Source organism: Aegilops tauschii, chromosome 6 (assembly GCF_002575655.3).
Source record: "Aegilops tauschii subsp. strangulata cultivar AL8/78 chromosome 6, Aet v6.0, whole genome shotgun sequence".
Lineage (NCBI taxonomy): Eukaryota > Viridiplantae > Streptophyta > Magnoliopsida > Poales > Poaceae > Aegilops > Aegilops tauschii.
This window is the reverse complement of record NC_053040.3, coordinates 385338665-385359831: the sequence shown is the minus strand read 5'-3', so window position 1 is coordinate 385359831 and position 21167 is coordinate 385338665. Positions and strand designations below refer to the sequence as shown.

General features: G+C 47.1%; 2 protein-coding genes across 3 annotated transcripts; one reads left to right on the top strand and one right to left on the bottom strand.

Annotated features, from left to right (window-relative positions):
- The first annotated feature begins 2737 nt into the window (after window positions 1–2737).
- On the top strand, window positions 2738–6677 carry LOC109777150 (protein KINESIN LIGHT CHAIN-RELATED 2). Its single transcript, XM_020335800.4, has 3 exons — window positions 2738–3071; window positions 3304–5308; window positions 6154–6677. Exons 2-3 carry the CDS (start codon window positions 3390–3392, stop codon window positions 6365–6367), a joined length of 2133 nt encoding a protein of 710 aa, XP_020191389.1. The 5' UTR covers window positions 2738–3071; window positions 3304–3389; the 3' UTR covers window positions 6368–6677.
- A 2954-nt stretch (window positions 6678–9631) lies between these two features.
- Window positions 9632–12264, bottom strand: LOC109777151 (uncharacterized). Of its 2 annotated transcripts, none has more exons than XM_020335801.4 (5): window positions 11973–12264; window positions 11779–11829; window positions 11617–11676; window positions 9978–10049; window positions 9632–9896 (listed from the first exon to the last, which is right to left on the bottom strand). In XM_020335801.4, the coding sequence occupies exons 1-5, from the start codon at window positions 12100–12102 to the stop codon at window positions 9859–9861; spliced, it is 351 nt and encodes a 116-aa protein (XP_020191390.1). In that variant the 5' UTR covers window positions 12103–12264; the 3' UTR covers window positions 9632–9858. The 2 variants fall into 2 exon arrangements, with proteins under 2 accessions (XP_020191390.1, XP_073358057.1); XM_073501956.1 differs by having other exon boundaries at window positions 11934–12192.
- Window positions 12265–21167: the final 8903 nt, after the last annotated feature.

Here is a 21167-nt window from a genome sequence, read left to right as displayed (position 1 = left end):
TAACTATTCATTGTAGCAGTAGCTCCGGGTCGATCCGACGGCCCAGCTTCTCCCACCGCTCGATCCGACACCCGGAAACGCATCAAGCGACTCGATCCAACGGTCGAAATGCCATGAGCTCTGAGAAGCCTCAGGTTCCCCCAACAAACATATTTCGTGATACGTGGTAAATCTTTTGCCCGGTTTAAAACAAAATCCAGACAAGGAGAGAAGAGCGTGCTTCATGCAGACGCCGTGAGTGCCTGGACTCTCGCACGCCACCCCATGCCAGCAAGCAGGCTTTGCTTCCCTCACGTCACGTGGGATGGCCTGGTTTCTCGTGGGCGGACGACGCACGGGCACGGGCGGCCACGCGCCAACGGACACGCGCGTCCCACGAGTGCCCGCAGCGCACGGCGATCCGTGGCAGAGACGCCCTCGGCCCTCCGCTGCTCTGACCGCGCGGACACCTGTATGCATCACCGTTTCGAGCTGACAGTGCCATCTACCGCCGCCGGTTCTGTAAGAACGCGGCTGAGAACGTCGTGTGACGGCATGACCCAAACATTGCTCCAGGAGACGCAGCGCATCGCTTCCCCTCTCTTGGATGCACCGTGTGTGCACTCCGTTTCCGGCGGCATGAAAACGACGGCAGGACAACCCACCCAGGCCACCGGCCGGCGGGCGAGCAGCAGAGCAGGTGTGTTATTTCATTTCATTTGACGATCTGCGTTGGTCGCGAGCCAGCGGCGCTCCACAACTGCTCCAAATGCAGCATCCCCACCGAATACAAAACACCGCATATTTCCATCTCCGTTTTCGTCGGCGCCTCCGTGGCAGGGAGCTTAGCCATCCCAATACTATGTTTGATCGAAGCATTGACCAACCACCACGAGGCGATCACACAATCAATGACGGGTTGTCCACTTGGACGCGGTGCAGATTAGTTACAAGAAGACTACACGAACAAGCGAACAAGTTCCCGATGGATGGACGGAGTCTGCTCAGAGGAACCCATCCATCCGGCCAAACAAAGCCACCGCCACCACCACCACCTCACCGGCCGGCCGGCCGGTGACGAGCAAGTCTGGCCAACCGCTGAAGCTAGCGAACGACTAATCCGTTGTATATGTTTTGTTTCCGCCCTCCCGTCGCTTTCCTGCCACCCGATCCTCCACTCTGTCACCGCCCGTTTCTTTCCGCTAACTACCAAGCAACAGCACAAGACCAGCGACCCTTCCTCCTGCTGCCACTGGCACAGCAACGGCAGCTCTCAAGGACACATTGCAATCATAAGGTTCGTGGCCAAAATACACAGCACATGGTGTAATTCAAAAAGGAAATGTTTCTCAAAAGACATTTAAAAACTGTGCACATATTAATTATATTCCTTTAAGTGATACTACTAGACACGTTCGCGGCTCTTTTCGAAGATAGGAAAGGGAGAAAAATAAGTAGCGGAGGTGATCAGCAGATTCTTGCCATTTGCTTGTAGCTCTGGTTCCTGTCTTCTTTTAATCACGCTGAAAACGACGGTTAAACTTATAATATGATGGATATCTTGTCCACGGATATTTTCATCGGTTGATGGGGCGTCTAATCTAACGAGAAATGTTATGACGCGACAACGAAGGAGCTTGTCAGAGGTTGCAATGGTCACTAGCTAGACTCAAGGCGACAATAAAGAGAAGAATGGTGACACATCATAATTCTTCAGAGAAAAATGACACATCATAATAGTAGAACGCAACCCAGATTAACCCATAAACCTTATTTTACAAGTTTTAACTAGTGGCATGGAGCTTCGACAATGACAAACACTTGTCGAATCTGTTCATCGCGATTGTTTTGTTCAAAATGCCCTCAGAAAAGCCAACGACAATGGTTTCACTAAAACAACTTCATTTTTGAAAGCGGAGGACCCTGTCATCTGCATTAATTGTTGCATTCGATCAGACAAGTTGCTTAAGACAGATCCTAAAAATGGTGACAGGTTCAACCCGAGAGAATACCTATCCGTCCAATTGAATTCTCGACGCATATCTTATTCTATCTACGCATAACAAAATGAACATATATACATAAAGAGATTATGAATGCCAATGTAAAATCCATAGGTAATTACTACAATATGTGCACATGACCCGCAAGACGCCTCAGATATGAACATGTCATCCTAGAATTTGCGATCACCCTGTGCTACGAGCCGCACGACGCCCAATGGTATGGAGATCGTGTCGTAATGCATAGCTCCACATTTCTTGAAATCTATAAATCCAGTCATTGTGCGATCGCCCTGTGCTACAAGCCGCATGGCGCATCGAATGTTTTTTTTTTTAACAAGGCAAAATATTTGCCATTTAATTGTCAGGAGGATAAAGGAACATGCCCATCTATGGGTTCTAGTGGGTGCGAAATACTTGTGTAATGCAATGCCGCGAGAGTAGTTGTTTTCTTTCCCGCGTTGCGGGCATTAGTCGAATGGTATGGAGATCATGTCGTAATGCATGGCTTCACATTTCTTGAAATCTATAAATCCAGACAATGTGATTAAAATAAATTACGCACTCTATTTTTCTTCTTCCAGATTTTGCAACTACTCCCTCCGTTTCAAAATAGATGACTCAACTTTGTACTAACTTTAATACAAAGTTGGCTCATCTATTTTGAAACGGAGCGAGTAGAACGGAAGTACAAGATCAACTATTATCCTCTCCATGGACCTCATCACAATGGCTGCTTTGTAAATAAAATCTTTACTCTCCCCCTTCCCGGTCAAAATCCATCTCCTCTTCCCCAGAGCGACATTTGCTCTCCACCATCCCGTGCCTTTCCTCTTCCTCCCCACCTATTTCATGGTGCTCTGACCTACCCAAGCTCCAATCCCACCCAATGCAGCTCTAAAATCTCTCCTGTACTCCACCACCGCTGCTCCCCTCCCTAGAGCTGCCGCCGCGCGGTAGCTCCGCGCCACCGCCGACGCCTCACACCCCCGCAGCCTCTCCGCCGTCGCTGCCGTCGCCGCGCCTCATTGCGACGTCGCGTCCCTGCCGTCTCCACCCCGTCAGCGATCTCGGGCGTTCGTTTTTGAGGTATGAGCTCGTGGCCATCCGGCGATTCCCAAAACCCAAACCAGCATCCGCAAATTTTCTAGATCCGCCCCTCCGGCCCTCCCCGCAGTTAACTCAGTCAGTTAATCCGGCATTTATTAACAGCTTCCGAGTCAGCCGAAATTGGAGTCTCATAATTGATCCGTGATGATTTTGATTTTGCATCAATTACATCTTGCTTTGCCTTAATTGATTGTATTCTGTTTTTTTCAAGGTATTGTGGAGAGCTCTTCAATTTCATCCGGCTCTGTTCTTCTGAGCAAAGAGTGAGAAGAATCTTTCGCCTGATTGTCCCCAAAGATGCCAGGAATCATAGTGGATGGAGTTGTTACAGAGGAGATTCAGCATGAGGTGGGTTCCTCTCAAAACAAGGAGAATTTGACGGCCCCGACCATGGCGCCAAGCATGCAGAGTGAGACACTTGAGATGCACGTTGAGAATTCTGGTGCCGGGGAGCCCTCGATTGAGCAACTCTACAACAACGTGTGTGAGATGGAGAGCTCAAGTGAGGGTGGTGGATCCCCATCACGCGAGAGCTTCGGGTCGGATGGGGAGGAATCAAGGATTGACTCGGAGCTTCGCCACCTTGTTGCTGGGGAGATGGAGGCCATGAAGGTCATTGAGGAGGAGGAGGAGAAGGAGAAGGAGAAGGGGAGTGGAAGTGTTACCAATGCGGTACCTACTGCTGGGAATGGGACCCCTGTCAGGCCTCAGTCTTCTAATTCATCCAAGAAGAAGGCTACAAAATCACAGCTTGAATCTGATGCTTCTGTTGGCCCCAATGGCAAGGCATCCCCCGAGGAAGCCGAGAGTGAGGTCAGCAAGCCCGGAAGCCGAGTTGGCCGTCGCCGGAAAGCTAGTGCCAAATCACAGAATGGAACAGAAGATGCTGGTCTTGATAACCCAGACCTTGGTCCATTTCTTCTTAAGCATGCAAGAGACTTGATTGCCTCTGATAATCCGCGGCGAGCGCTGAAATATGCTCTCCGTGCCACCAAATCATTTGAGAAATGTGCAGGTGGAAAGCCAAGCTTGAACTTGGTCATGAGTTTGCATGTTGTGGCTGCAATCCACTGCAATATGGGAAAGTACGAAGAGGCTGTACCTGTGCTACAACGATCCCTCGAGATTCCTGTGACCGAGGAAGGTCAGGAGCACGCTCTTGCCAAGTTTTCTGGTTGCATGCAATTGGGTGACACCTATGGGATGCTAGGTCAGATTGCCCTCTCACTGCAATGGTATGCCAAAGGGCTTGATATCCAGAAGCAGACATTGGGGGAGCAGGATCCAAGGGTTGGAGAGACTTGCCGGTACTTGGCTGAGGCTCATGTGCAGGCACTACAATTAGATGAAGCACAAAAATTGTGCCAGATGGCTCTTGACATTCACAGGGATAATGGCCAGCCAGCATCACTTGAAGAAACGGCTGATAGGAGGCTAATGGGTCTTATTTGTGACACAAAGGGTGACCATGAAGCTGCGTTAGAACATCTAGTGATGGCGAGCATGGCCATGGTCGCCAATGGCCAGGAGACTGAGGTGGCCTCAGTGGATTGCAGCATTGGTGACATTTATCTCTCATTGGGTCGATATGATGAGGCTGTATGTGCTTACCAGAAAGCTCTTACAGTATTCAAGACTAGCAAAGGGGAGAATCATGCCACCGTGGCTTCTGTTTTCCTGCGGCTTGCTGATCTATACAACAAAACAGGGAAGCTGAGGGAATCAAAATCATACTGTGAGAATGCTCTCAAAATTTATCAGAAACCTATTCCAGGCACATCTCTTGAAGAAATTGCCACTGGTTTAACTGATGTTTCAGCCATATATGAGACCATGAATGAGCATGACCAAGCACTGAAGTTACTCCAGAAGGCCTTGAAGATGTACAATAATTCTGCTGGCCAACAGAGCACGATTGCTGGAATTGAAGCTCAGATTGGTGTCTTGCACTACATCTCTGGTAATTATGGCGATGCATATGACTCCTTCAAGAGTGCGATTACAAAGCTCCGCACATGTGGTGAGAAAAAGTCCGCCTTCTTCGGTATTGCCCTGAACCAGATGGGGCTGGCGTGTGTTCAAAGATACTCCATAAATGAAGCTGCAGAACTCTTCGAGGAAGCTAGAACCGTTCTGGAGCAAGAATACGGGCCATATCATGCAGATACTCTAGGAGTATACAGCAATCTTGCTGGAACTTATGATGCAATGGGAAGGTAAGCTCCGTAGTGATTTCCTTGTCAAGTTGTTTCTTCTATAATGCAAAATAGACCATACATGTTTCTTTGACCATTTAACTGTTAATTTCAATCTTGCTAATATGTTTGTTTGACTTCTCATTATTGTCATCCTTCTAAGCCCTGCATAACCTACGTGTGAAATTTTATAAAAGTGAAATGCTTCCATGCGCACCTCGCCTTTCTTATTATCCATGATTTATGGATCCATTTGGGTGCTCTCAAGTCTCAACTAGGCCACTAATTACCTGTTCCATGTTAGCCCTCAGATGTCCTGGATATAGTACAGGATATGAGTAAAGCCATAAAGTGCTCCTATAAATGGCAACTGTCGAGCCTTTGTTGTTGTTTAGCATCTTCCAGCTTGGCACATGATTAGTCTCTTTATGCAGCTTTATGCAGCCCAAATTGAATTGGGCAGATGCGGATTGCGATAAAGTTGGGCCTACTTAATTGAAGTAGGACCATAATAAAACCATCTTTAGTTGCTTGTCGTTGGCTGTTGAGTAAAAGAAAGATCACAATGCTTATCCTCTTGCTTTACCTTCTCCATTTGCATCTTTCTGTCCGTGTGATAACTTCATGCTGCTTTGTTAGACCTGTGTGTCTGCCAGCTTTTCTGTAATATTCTTCCTAATCATGATGCTAGTTCTGAACTAAGAGTAGCCAGTTGTACTCTGGTCTAGCTGGCCAGATCAGGTTTCTGAAGCAACATGCTATCTCAGCTACTTCTGAAAGCAAATCTGAGATTAAGAGATTGAAAACTGCATCTCCCTCTCAGAATATGTCCAGTTGATAATATTTCTGTTCTTTTGTGTTGCCAGACTGGATGAGGCCATTGAGATCTTGGAATACGTTGTCGAAATGCGCGAAGAGAAACTAGGTACGGCGAACCCAGACGTCGACGACGAGAAGCGGAGGCTTGCCGAGTTGCTGAAGGAGGCTGGACGAGGGAGAAGCAGGAAGGCAAAATCCCTGGAAAATCTTCTAGAGACCAACCCATACACCATCGGGAAGAGGACTACAGTTGCAACGTGAGTGAACTACAGCTTTTGAAAGAGAAAAAGGAACACTATGACGCTAAGAATTTGTGTATCAATTGGTTTATTCAAATTTGGTGAGAGGGGTAAATGGGAATAGCAGTAGCGTTTTGAGTATCGAGATACAAAAATGGTCTGATTGATTGTTGTAAAGTTGCAAAGGCTATTTTCACTTGTTATTACTTGCTCGGTGTCTAGAGCAATTAACTGTGCTCGTTGAACAGGTGTGTTTTGCCTAGTCCTACTAGTTACATACACTACAACAAATAATGAACAGTTATAACCCTTCTGTTTAGATGGCACAAAAATGATCTGGTTGGTTGTTGTAAAGTTGCAAAGGCTATTAACACCAGGAATGCCTTTTAATGCTCGGCGCCAGTGAGTGCGATCTTTTTCGCAAAATAATCAAAATTCATATTCCAAAGTTTTGAAAAAATCTGATTTTTTTTCACATTGTCATATGGATGCATATTACATGATTAAATACATTAACAAGCGAGCTACGCAAAAATGACAAATCAATAATTTTCACCCTGTGTAGCTCGAGTGTTGATGTTTCTCGTGAAATTTTACACACATGTACTATATAGAATTTTTTGAAACACTAAAATGTGATTTTTTAATTTTTTTAGAAAAAGGCTACATGGAGCTCGAGCACACAAACACAACATTCCACTTGTTATTACTTGCTCAGTGTCTATAGCATTAACCATGGTTGTTGAACAGGTGTTTCGCCTAGTCCTACTACAACAACTAATGAACAATTACATGTTAGAGCAACTCTAGCACAATCGACATAATTTGAATCGACGTCCGTCATATGAAGCACGCTCCGTAATGATTTGCAGGCTACCCAGACTGGGGGCAAACACGTATTCGACAAACGCATCATTCATACTCCCCAAGCTCCCTTCGCCTCCCTCCTCCCATGTCCCCGACCACGCATCGCGCCCAAGGGCGGCTCAGGGGAGAAAGATGCCGCTGTCAGGAGGCACCCTATCGTCCTCCCCTCGATTCGCCGCCACTGGAGTTCCCACTGACGCAGTCGTGCTAGCTCCAAGGAAGGTGACGGGGGGCTCGAGTCGTAGACGATGTTGCCGCCCCTTCATCAAGCAGCGGTGATGGCCCCAAGGTGGCGACCATGGTGAGGTCCTGGCGGTTTGGTTTATGGCAGCAGCTACCTCTGGTGGTGCGCCGGCCTGGCTGTCAACGAGCAAGCGAGTTTTCGCGGCAATCCCCTTGCCAGTGCGCCTTCGGCCCCGTCGGCCCCGAATCTGCGTCTTCTCCAGCATCCATGGCCCACCGACATCTTTGTACGTGTGGTTCCTGGCTGTGTTCTTTGGAAGCTACATTCTCTTCCAGCTTCCTGGCGGCTCCGGATCTGTGTTCCCCTCCAGACGTTGGCTCATCGGCATCGTCAATCATCATCTCATCCCCTACATCGGCTCTCTCGGCTCTACCGTCTCTCCAACCCCATCCTTCACATGCCTCGTCCTTCTCCCGCCAGATTGAGAGCTCACATGTCCAGTGGCATCCGCTGCTACCTTCTTCTTCGGCGCCGACACAACTCCTCTTCCTGCGATGGCGGTTCCAACCAGCGATCTGACTTCCTCGTCTCTGAATCCTGATTCGACATCTTTAGGATTGCTCAGACAGAGACTAGAGAAAAATCCCTGCTCGGCTTGCCGATGCTGGCAGCGGCGACACCCACGGTGTCCTTCCCTTCTTGGAAATGCTGCCATGGCCTTTGTCCATGCCCCTTTTTGAGCATCGGGGGAAACCCTAGATTCAATCCACCGGATCGGACAGCGATGGCGTCACGCCGTCGTTCCCTTTCTTTGAGGCACTGTCTTGATTGCTCGTGGAGTCCCCGGTGTTGGATTTGGAGATGTTGGATGTGGTTTGGGTGCTTCTGTTGGCGTGGGCATCTGGGCGAAATGTATGACTTCGCTGGTGCTTCCTTCTTGCTTCTGCTTCTGGCTCAGCCTGGTCCTGCAACCCACTCGCCGACTCTCTGCACTTATGGTGGGGCGTACGTTAATTGAGTCGGATCTGGAGTCTTGGCTGCATGAAGAAGGTGGCTCGTGATGTTCGTGGGGAGGTCTGGTACCCTGTGTCTCATCTCTTCGCCTCCATGGTGGAGTCCCGGCAAGGTGAGCTCAGTTGTGTTGTATCCTCTATTTGGGTAGTGCATCTCATGTTTCTCTGCTTCGAGAACCATGCTCATGCCATCTAGCATTCGTATTGTGTGATGTACCCTCCCTTGTACTCATCCTAACTCTTCTATCAATGAAAAGGTACAAAAGCTTTGCGTATTCCGGAGCTGAAGCCCTTGCGGGTGCTGGAGCCTACGGTGCCGTGGGAAGCGGCAGGTCCCCCGTGACCGCCATCACGGGAGCCGCCACTGCCATGCGTGCCACCAAAGGAGGATCCATTGACTGTCATGGCTAGTGTGCCGAGAGCAGAGTTTGCACCGCCAGTGCGCCGTGCCCAGGACAATGTGGCTAGGGTTTTGATGATGGGGACGCCTCGCTGCAAGGCTTATATAGGCACGAACAGTTACGAGAATTTGAAGATGATGCAGTGCGGCAGCCACCCGTCAAACCGCCACGAGAATTTAAAGGAGTGGCCGCGTCATTAATACAACGGTGTCGTGTACTGGCGAAGAGAAAGCTTCAAAACCTGCTTGTGGCATACTCTCTCCATCTTTAAAAGAGTGTACTTCCAACTTTGTTGGAAAGTCAAATTTTTTTATGTTTGACCGTATTTATACAATAATAGACCAACATCTATGCCATCAAATTTGTAAGATTAGATTCATGATAAAATATATTTTCGTCATATATCTATTTGATTTCACAAGCATTGACATATTTTTTCATAGTCACAACTTTAAGATAAATTGACCCTCCAACAAAGTTGGAAGTACACTTTTTAAAGGACGGAGTGAGTAAGGAAGAAGTTTGAAACTTCCCTCCGAGCAGTTGGGTCTAGAGCTTCATCATACGAAGTCGTTTTTGGAGCTAGTTCTGATCCCGGATGATATTACCTCCATAATTTTTGACCGGTATGGCAACTAGCGTGCCATTTTAAGAGACTGCTTCTACGTTGCACTCCCTCTATAAAGAAAGATTGTGGCAATTTCAAACAATTTATTCTATAAGCCGAGACGAATTATCAGAAGAAAAGCCAAATGTCACTGAAAATTATGAAATAGAAGCACGACATCGAAGGTAGTAAAATTTCACATGCAGACACAAACTGAGACCCACCAAATTCACACTTAAATTCCAGAAAAACAGAGAGATCCATCAGTAGCTCTCAGGGACGATTTGCTGAACAGTAGTCGACAAGGATACATGTGGTTTAACAAAAATCCAAGCTCAAGGAACATCAACCACCCATCCACTATTCTTAACCAGGAGTTACCACTAATAGCACTAAAGTACGATAACCATGAAATAACTTCGCCCCCCGGCCATGACTGTCTTAGTGACCATACTTCTGGAACTCCCACTCGCTGTTGTCTGCAATGCAAAATAGAATTTCAGGATAGTGAAAAGTAGCAAGCAACAGTGATGCTGGGGAAAATCGATAGGGAAACAAACCTAGAGGGCACACTTGACGGGTCTTGAGCCAACGGCTGATGCAGTGGAAGTGGAATGCATGGTTGCAAACTCCTGAGAAAATACAAACAGGCCATTAACTTAACTCGGTTAATAGCAAGCCCTTAAACCACATAGTCAGGTGCAATCCTCTGCAAAATGAAATGTAAACAACAATGCAGTGTCCAAGGAATCACTAGAAAATAGCGACTATGATAATCTTCCAGGGGAGAAAATTCACTACCAGGGATAATTGCACATAATGTTTGTCTAAATGAGTAAGAAGCTGATGTAGTGAAAATGCAGACTTTGGTATTATAGAACAGAAACAAACAGTCCACACATGAAAGATCAAGAAACTATTTATCAAACAATGATATCATCATATGCAATATTCTTGAAATGACAGCTTCTGATCTAAATACAGATCCCTTGATACGCAATTGAAGTCCTAAACATGATGACAAGAAATCACTTCAGATCAATTTCCTATAACACCTGACTCAGGTTTTGACATTGTTTACTCTGTGGTAATTGGTAGGTGCTTCACAAAAAAAAAAACTGGCAATTAAAAATATGGAGACTGAAGTCCAAGCCATTGATCCACATTCTAACCTCTAGTCCTTTCAAGTTCAAACCAAATGCCATGTTATTACTTCAAGGCGTAACCATGGTTAAAGGCGTGCCTAGGAGTGCGATAGCAAAAAGCCTAAATCCTAATGTGTGCATAATTGCACATAAGTGTGTGCTTTGGTCAGAACAGCGCAAGTCGGTGGCAAAACACACAGTTAACGGCTAGATGTGAACAATTATAAATGGTTAACTGCAAGGGAAGTCATATTTGCCTATCTTGTTAAGTGCACAGTAGTACCTTCCTTTCGCAATCAACAGATGCTATACCTGAATACAAGAAATGCCTTACACTATATGCTGGAAGATCATAGAAACTATTGGGACTTATATTTGCAAATGGAGGGAGAACTAAGTGCAGATACGAACATAGATTAAACTGAATATTGTGTCACTTTCCTAAATTGATTTCAGCCTACAAAGAAGTGAAGAACAAATGAAAAAATTTCATTATCCACGTCCAACTAAATTCAAGTCACTGTCAGTCAGATAAGGGGAACCATTATTACATGTACATAACACATACCCAGCTTCATGTGACAGTGCCAAATAAGTAAATCCCCTTGCACGGAAACCACGTGAATCCAAGAACTCCCAATGCCATATAGGTTGTAGTATATAACTTAACATGGCTCACATCAGACAAGCAATATTGAGCAAATAATTAGTAGCACAGCAAAACGAACCAACCAAAATATATATTACATTGTAACAGAGCCACAACCAAAAAACTATCGTGAGGCATCAGCAAATGGCATACAAAATTCTCCAATAGTTCAATCGATGAAACCCCTAACAAAGCCACGACAGACTAAGAAACTTGTTAAGAGTTCTAAAAACACAGAAATATTCACAGCATGACCAATACCAGATTGAGCAGCTATTAATACTCTAATAACCCTTACATTAACAATGACAACTACGGCAATTGCAAGATTATACAATAGTAGGGGAATTGCAACATTATACAGCAGGAAACAGGGGAAGCAAGGTATGAAGATCTGTATCATACCCCAAGCGACGGTGCACTCCTCGCTGGTGGCGCTGGCCTGGTTCGCCTGGCACTCGATGCCTGCATACACACATAAACGTCACAGGTTAGATTTCACACGGAAAACCCTAGAATCGTCGAAACAAAATCGAAGCGACGCGGCGAAACGCGACGCGTGCTCACAGAGGTCCATGATGTGGTTCCGGCAGATGGCGCAGTTGTCGACCACGATGTCTGCGCGCAAAATACGGAAGGACGAGATCAGAATCGCATCAGGTCAGGCGAAAATCAAGCGAAGGAAAGAGCAGAACGCGATCGATTGAGCGAGAATAGGTTACCCCAGGCCCAGAGCGAGCGAGCGAGCGACAATAGCTTACCCCAGGCCCAGAGCGCGACGGCGTTCCACTTTTTGATCTCGAAGCGCTTGCCCTTCTTGCAGCCGGCGCCGGCGCAGGAGGAGGAGGGGGCGGCGGGGGGCACGGCCACGGCGACGTCGCCCTGGTCCATCGCGAGCGAACCCTAGGCGAGCGGAGGGCAGGAGGAGGCTAGGCGAGACGGGAGACCGGAACAGAGCTTTCAAGTTTGGTCAAGGGGACGGGGCCAATAAAAGGGGGCACGCGAGAGGTAGGCCTGGGCGTGCGTGGGCTGCCTAGGTTTGCACGATCGACCGCATCTTAGCCGGACTCTTGCTTTTCACGGATTATTATGGGCTGATTTTGTTCTAATTTTTTTCGACGGGCCTAGAGTTGCACTTTCCCGTATCCTTTCGACACAAAAATTAAAATTGATACTCTAGACGAAATCGCTAATTAAGGAGTGCAAAGAACACTCCACTCTCCCAGATCGCGACAAGTGGCGCACATGCAGCGCGCCACTTGTCCCAACCTGAAAGGTTTTCCTTTTTTAATCAGTTTATTCAAAACGTTTTATCTCTTAAACCGTGCGTCCAAATCTTGAACCGTTTTCACCATTGGATTCCTCGCATCGAGATCTTCAAAACTAGATACAATGTTGATAGGTTCTGACGAACTTTTTTTTCAAGAAAAAACCGGCGAAAAAAACCGGGCGAAAAACTGAACCGGGAGCACGGTTTTTTTCCTTTCCGAAAGAGGCACGCCCGTGCCTCTCGCGAAATCACAACCGTGCCTCTTGTGGAAGCAAAACCGTGACTCTCGTGGAAGAAAAAAAAACAGAAAACGCGTTTTTTTTCCGTTTCCGAGAGACACGGCCGTGACTCTCGGAAAAGCACAACCGTGCCTCTCGCGAAAGCAAAACCGTGACTCTCGAGAAAGAAAGAAAAACAGAAAACGCGTATTTTTTTCCCTTTCCAAGAGGCACGGCCGTGACTCTCGTGAAAGCACAACCGTGCCTCTCACGGAAGCAAAACCGTGACTCTCACGAAAGAAAAAAAACAGAAAACTCGTTTTGTTTTTCCCTTTCCGAGAGGCACGGCCGTGACTATCGCGAAAGCACAACCGTGCCTCTTGCGGAAGCAAAACCGTGACTCTCGCGAAAGAAAAAAAAACAGGAAACGCGTTTTTTTTGTTTCCGAAAGGCACGGCCGTGACTCTCGCTAAAGCACAACCGTGCCTCTCGCGGAAGAAAAACCGTGACTTTCGCAAAAGAAAAAAAACATGTTTTTTTTCGCGCAAAAAAATATTTTTTTTGGATTTTTTATCGAAAAGCTAAAAAAGACCGGGGAAAAACCAAAACGTCGAAAAAACCCGGAACAAAATCATTTAAAAAGCCGAAAACGCGTGCGAAAAAATAAAAATAAAATAAAATCCGGAAGGAGCCTCCAGAGCGCAACACGTGGCGAATGGCTGAGAGCGCGCCAAGTGACGCTGATCGTTACGAGGCTCCCGAAGGAGCGCTCGTTAACTAGTTGCTCCATACTCTAGATCCTCACAAACAAAAAAGACTCTGGATAGGCTTTCTTCCACTTTATATAACCATCACAACCAGTGTCACAAAAAAAAGCAACCATCACAACCAAACAACAAGTTCAAGCGCCGCATCGAAAATAAAAAGTAGTCTTTTGATGCATCAACACAAACACAAAATAAAGAGGGAAAGACCACCATGTGGTCGGTAGTTCAGGAGATCTGCGGCGAAGCAAGATGGCGGGCCGCTGCAGTCCAGGCGTTCAACATGAGTCCAAGGCGGTCGTGATTCGCAGCCTAGAAAGCAGGCGACAATGTTGCAAAATACAAGAAATTTGAAGAACGAGTTAGAGCCCGCCCAAGAAAGACCCGCTCAATAATCATCTTGTTATCGTCTATAGGGTCCAAGCTAACGCCACAAATACAAGCCAGAAGAGGCGTCTCCTCCTCCCGGTCTGGTTGGCATGGTTTTATAGGAACCCAACCAGATCTAGGGCCTCTCAATCGGCCCAAGAGCCCCACAGATATAGCTCCAAAGAGCACTCGCTATCGAGCATACGGAGGAGAAGATATACGTCAATATCTCTAAAATATTACAAAGGGGACACATCCCATCCGCGTGGCCGCATCGCTTGATCGCCTCCGTTCCGAATGGGAGGCGATCCCGCAAAAGCTGCCAAACAAATTTCTTTTCTGAGAGGTAAGGGGCTTTTTCATAGCGGAAATGTCCAAGAAAGGGAAGGCTGGCGACATAAGGCATGATAACCTAAGCCAATAGAAAAGATCCCCAAGGGGGTCGGCCGCCAAGAGACGGTGTCCGGATGGTCCGCAAACACTCGGCGGGAGGGTGACCTACAAGTTGGCCCACTCAGCAATCTCTACGGGGCCAAATGTCTGTCGGAACAAGATGTTCCAATGACCATCGTGGGCGCCATGGAAACCAACAACATCGGATCCAAGCAGATAGCAAACACGCTAGGAAACTCCATACGCAACAGCGACCCACCAATCCATGGATCTAACCAGAAAAGGATCTCCTCTCCATTGCCAATGGAGAAGGATATCACATAGTGAATCTCATGCTTGATCTGTTGGACGGCTCTCTAGCATGAGAGCTCTCCCTACGCGCAAAGGCAAGGAGGGGCTGGGCCTGCAGGTGCTTAGCTTGAATCAGTTGTAGTCATACCCCCACCCCCCGCCCCTTCCCATGGAGGATCCAGACCCATCTCGGCATAAAGGGCACATTCATGTGATGGGATGCAAGGATGCCAATCCCTTCCAAGTCCTTTGGAATGCAGATATCAACCCACTTTATCATGTGGTATTTCTGCAACCTCTGCCGCTTGCCAGAAGAAGCGGGAGAGGTATTTATCGAAAGAGGTATGCCTCCCTTCTAGTCATAAACATGAGACTAGACAGGGAGGGGTCGATAAGAACGGTCTTACTCCCTTTGGATGTAAGACGACCGCACCATGGCTCTGGACGCAACCCGACCCATAAGTGGGTCGAACTCACTCAAGGGTGTCCTAGAAACAGATAGTTGCATCCTTAAGTAGGTAAGTAGCTTCCCGCCACATCACTCGAGGGTATCCTCGAATTTTGTACTCGCCCTTCTAGAAAAAAAGTTTGCCAAATTTCACAAAATGTTATGCCTTTGCACAAAGCATTTTCTCATGCTCTGTTGTTCCTTTGCTAGTGGACAGTTGGACAGAGTCGACTAAACAAACTTTTATTTCAATAAAAGATATGCACGCGGTTTGTATTTTTTTGCATGGTAATACGTGTCTCATTCATATCATAAAGAACAAAGTACAAGTCACGTAAAGACCGACATGACAAAATTGAAAAGATAGCAGAACATCTCTGAGCTTGACACCAACGCCTGTAACCTGCCTCCGGCACCACCACAGAAGCCACCGAAGAAAAGAATGATGAATCACCTCCTCACCCGAGCTCGACGCGGCTCCATCGCTGATATGCAGCTTTGCGGACCTCCAAGGTGGCGCACAAAAAGTGAAGCCCTTATTGTTGAACGAATCAGACCGAGACAACACCCCGGACACGCCATCGAACTCCAGATCTGGCACCCCACCACGACTAAAACGCCGAAGGAGGAAACCATATCTGCCATCCACGAACCACGAGCCTAGCACATGCTCCGTCTTCCAGATGTCGTCGATGTAGACCACAATCTACATCCGCTCCTGGACTACCTCCCAAGCTCCGCGCCGACGCTGGAGCAAATGCCGTCGCAACGGCGGAGCCCGAGGACACAGGTCCTGAAGGAAATATGCCCTAGAGGCAATAATATAGTTGTTATTTATATTTCCTTATATCATGATGAATGTTTATTATTCATGCTAAAATTATATTAACCGGAAGGGATTTTTACATCTGTGCCCCTGGTTCCTTAGCCATACTCATTCATCCCCACGCTCTTAACTTTTGCTCACTTTACCCCACTCCCTTGCCCGAAACCCTCAGAACTGGTCACAAACGGTGGATGCCGTCGGGTCAGTGCTTTGACCATTAACTCTGACGAGTGGGGCCGCGCTGACTGTGTCGCCCGTTGGACCTGATGAGTGGGGTCGCGTCGGACGGTGCCGCTGTTCGCCCGTTGGGCCGTGGTTAGACTGTTGGGCCGTGCGCGCGCCGCAACGCCAGAAGCCTGTTATGCATGCACGACATGTCTAGTTAGCCTGCTATGCATGCATGTAGCTAGCCTACCAGCATGCGCCGCTACCCACCGCCACGATGGGCTGACCGGCTTCTTTTTTACGGGAGCCGCCACGGACGCAGGGACGGTTGCTGTCGCTGGTTTGTCTCATCTCCCACGCGTGTCTCCTCGATGTAGATTATTGTTTCACACTTTTCGATCCACCCGCATCTATTCAACGTGGCAATTAAAACCTATTGGCAATTAAAGTGGCATATCGATCGATCGATGCGGCTCGTTTGAACGTAAGCGCGACCGGTGCCACTCCCCTTCCCTTCCCCTTTACCTATTTAAACCACCACCCCTCCACCTATTCTCCACACATCCATTTGCGCCGCCCCCTTCTCTTCTTCACCCAAACCCAGAGCACTCTCAAAGCGAGGCGAGGATGCAGTACAACGGCCCACCTTCCAGCACCCACTGACCGTGCCGGAGAGACGGTATCCGGCCGGCGCCGTCGTGGAGAGGACGCTCCGCATGTGGGCGTTCTTACGCTGGAGGGGTGCAAGGGGGTTTTCCCAGTGGTTCCTCGGTGCGGGCTTCGCCCACCTCCCGGCGGGCTCGCCGGTGATGTTCCGACTGGAGGAAGTGCGTCCAAACTCCAGGACTCCACCGATAGGGCTCACCGTCACCTTCACCAACAGATTTGATGCGTACTACCTCCTTGGCAAGGTGTTTTGGTGTGGATGTGAATTCATCGCATTCACAACCCACAACATCTTCACAAACTTCGTCTGCATCTTCCCCACCTGCGACGGTATGCACAGCCTCCCCTACTACATCGGCGAGGACGGCATGAAGAGGAGGAGCAGTGAAGAGGAGGCACAGTGAAGATGGTGGTGAAGGCCCGGTCTCGTGAGCTTGTCTTGCCCTAGGGTGTTAGGGCTTTTTATCTTTTATATATTTCTATCTTAATTATGTCGTTGGTTGTACCGTGAACTCTGTCGTGTTATCCCCTAAGAACTATGTTATGCTTGCTACCCTTATTTGATATGTCATTGGTTATCTGTGTTTTGCTTGCTGTGTCTATCTTATTTGACGTGAGATATCACTAGATGGATATGGTGCCGTACGCGAGCCCTTGTGCTAAATCAATCAATGAAAGGGTATCGCTCAATGAAAACCAGCAAGTTTTGGGGTTAGCCTTGTAAAAATGGTTGGAGGGTAGCCCATTCGTCTTGTTATATTCATGGTGTGTACTTGTGCAGGTCAAGTTTAAATGGCCCATTTAGAGTAGGGTCAAGTTTTCTCACGCGCGGATAATGCACTAGCTGAAGTGTCAGAAAGGAAACTAAAGCTAGAAAAATGAGCCATGTTGAATTGTTGGTGGCCCTATTCCGTATATTATATGAATAAAACAAGCTAATTTTTGAATAGTTTGTGGCCTATGCTATGCTTTAGGGCACCTTATGTTTTATGTAAGAAGTATGCTATGGTTGCTACTTTCTATGTTATGGATGTATGCTTGCTACGTGAGATATCCGTAGATGGATATGGTGCCGTAGCCGAGCCCTAGACATGCTCTCTAGATGGATATGGTGGCTAATGGTGCCACCGGACTTTATTTTAGACGTGGTTTCAGATGCATATCATGATCTACATAATTAAGTCTGACATGCTCTTAATAACAAAAACAAAAACAAAAAAATTGTGTATACAATATTTTTATTGCAACAAAAACATGTTTATAATACCCGCATGTCAAAAAATCAAAGTGTTGGGCCGTAGGCTATATACAGAAGGAAAAGGGAAACCCCACGATATGTACAAATAAATTTGACATGGGCAAGTCCAACAATAAAGGATTTACCATGGCAGTAATCAAGGAAAAAAACAGAGCCAGCGCGTGCACTATTTTCTAGGCCTCTTTTATCTTTGTGGGCCTTCGACACTCAACGCAATGACAGGGCCCAACCAGAGCTTAGTTTCAATTTGGGCCCTAGATCTACGGTTTTTTTTTCTGCGGTCGGTGTTGTCTGACGAAACTGAAGAAACTGAAAGTGTACAAATCTGATGAAACTGACATGATCCACAAATTAAGCAACACGGAGCATAGAGCACATGATCTACAAATTAAGCAACACAAAGCATAGAGCACATGATCCACAAATTTAACCAAATCCTAGAGCACATGATCCACAAATTTAACCAAATCCTAGAGCACATGACACCACACTAATAACATCTCTAACGAGTGATGACCAGCAAGTAAGCAAATCCTAGAGCAACTACACAAAAGTAAAAGGGATAAAATCCTAAAGCTATCAGATTCGGCTGCTTGTTCAATTGAATCATCTGCTTCAAGTTCTTGTTCATCTTCTTTATTTCTCCCTTCAGAGCTGCATCCCCAACTGTCAGAGGAGCACTTTCAGAGACCAAATTCGTTGGTGCTGACGGCAGATTGAGCTCCCGGGTTGGGGCCCCATTGAATTGAATCCGCTTAATGTAGTCATCCAGCCATTCAAAATGTGTGCATTTCTTCACGATCTGAAACGAAAACATGAACCCTAAATCCTAGATCGAAAAATAATTAAAAGCAAATAGAAAAATAAATCATAGAAAAATCATGAGATTTAACCTGCCCCTCTAGCTTACTCTCGCATTTCACGAACTCGCACCCATAGTTGCCATTCTTGACCTCCTTCGAAGTCAACCGTATCAGTGGCGCGCTACATGGGCAGTCAGGACATCGCTCCATGGGAAGTGGACCGTACTGGGTCCACGAGGGGCGGGAGGCTGAAGTGGAGCTCGACATATTGCCCAAAGTCGCCGGAGAAGGAGAAGCAGAGGAGTGGCTCCTCTCATCGCCGGAGAAGAAGAAGCAGAGGAGGAGTGGGTCCTCTCGTCGCTGCAGAGTAAGCACCGGAAGAAAGGGGAGGCACAACCAACAAGTCTCGCGGATCGCCCCATGATCCAACGATGTGGAGCCATCCATGCGATCCAACGGCGCGGAGTCTGCACGCAGCCTGCCCTTGGAATTCCTTCTAGAAGGCCACATTTGACGTTTGTCGCTTGGCGCTAGGGTATGATCGGACGACTGACGTTCGGAGCTAGGGTTAGGCGAAACCCCGCGGGGTTTAGAGGGTTTTGAGCTGGTCAACGGGGTATCAAAGGCTTTGATTGAGCATAACTAATTTAAAAAAATCAAAAAAATATGAAACCTTCGCTGTTCGTCGTTTTATAGGACACACTAACAAGGAAAAATACTAAACTTGGTATACGTACATTTAGAGAAAAAAAACCAAGTTAGCACGATCGAGGTCAAATGAGCACCATTAATTAAAAAAATCAGAAAAATAATAAAACATGCGCACAATGTTGTCTTGTGTGACATGTTACCAACCAAAAATCATAAACTTCGTCTATGGACATTTTCATGAAAAAACCTTCACACATATGAGCTATCACGTACAACATTTCATAGTGACCAAGGAGAGGAGGTAGGGTTTCCCTTTGGTTTTTGAAAATTAAAAAAAAATCACCAAAGCTTGATTTCAAAGTGAATAAGAAGGATCTGAACTTAGTTTTCCATTTTCATATGGTAAACGTGTTTTTAATGGTTTTTCTATTAAAGTATATTTTTTTCAAAAAAAATGTAAAAATAGAAAGATTAATTCAATAAATAGTGATTCTTCGAATCTACACTATATATTTGGCTCATTTGGAGTAGGTCCAAAAAAAACTTGATTACAAATGGGGCTGTTGTTGGGGAACGTAGTAATTTAAAAAAAATTCCTACGCACACGCAGGATCATGGTGATGCATAGCAACGAAAGGGGAAAGTGTGTCCACGTACCCTCGTAGACCGAAAGCGGAAGCGTTAGCACAACGCGGTTGATGTAGTCGTACGTCTTCACGATCCGACCGATCAAGTACCGAACGTACGGCACCTCCGAGTTCAGCACATGTTCAACTCGATGACGTCCCTCGAACTCCGATCCAGCCGAGCTTTGAGGGAGAGTTCCGTCAGCACGACGGCGTGGTGACGATGATGATGTTCTACCGACGCAGGGCTTCGCGTAAGCACCGCTACAATATTATCGAGGTGGACTATGGTGGAGGGGGGTACCGCACACGGCTAAGAGATCCAAGGGATCAATTGTTGTGTCTATGGGGTGCCCCCTGGCCACGTATATAAAGGAGTGGAGGAGGGGGAGAGGGCCAGCCCCTATGGCGCGCCCTGGAGGAGTCCTACTCCCACAGGGAGTAGGATTCCTCCCCTTCCAAGTAGTAGGAGTAGGAGACAAGGAAGGGGAAGAGGGAAGAGAAGGAAGGAGGGGGCGCCGCCCCTCCCCCTAGTCCAATTCGGACTAGTCATTGGGGGGCGCGCGGCCTACCTCTCTCTCTCTCTCCCCTAAAGCCCAATAATGCCCATATACTTCTTCCCCCGTATTCCCGTAACTCCCCGGTACTCCGAAAAATACCCAAACCACTCGGAACCTTTCCGATGTCCGAATATAGTCGTACAATATATCGATCTTTACGTCTCGACCATTTCGAGACTCCTTATCATGTCCCCGATCTCATTCGGGACTCTGAACTACCTTCGGTACATCAAATCACATAAACTCATAATATAAATCTTCACCGAACGTTAAGCGTGCGGACCCTACGGGTTCGAGAACTATGTAGACATTACCAAGACACGTCTCCGGTCAATAACCAATAGCGGAACCTGGATGCTCATATTGGCTCCCACATATTCTACAAAGATCTTTATCGGTCAAACCGCATAACAACATACGTTGTTCCCTTTGTCATCGGTATGTTACTTGCCCGAGATTCGATCGTCGGTATCTCAATACCTAGTTCAATCTCGTTACCAACAAGTCTCTTTACTCGTTCCGTAATGCATCATCCCGCAACTAACTCATTAGTCACATTGCTTGCAAGGCTTATAGTGATGTGCATTACCGAGAGGGCCCAGAGATACCTCTCCGACAATCGGAGTGACAAATCCTAATCTCGAAATA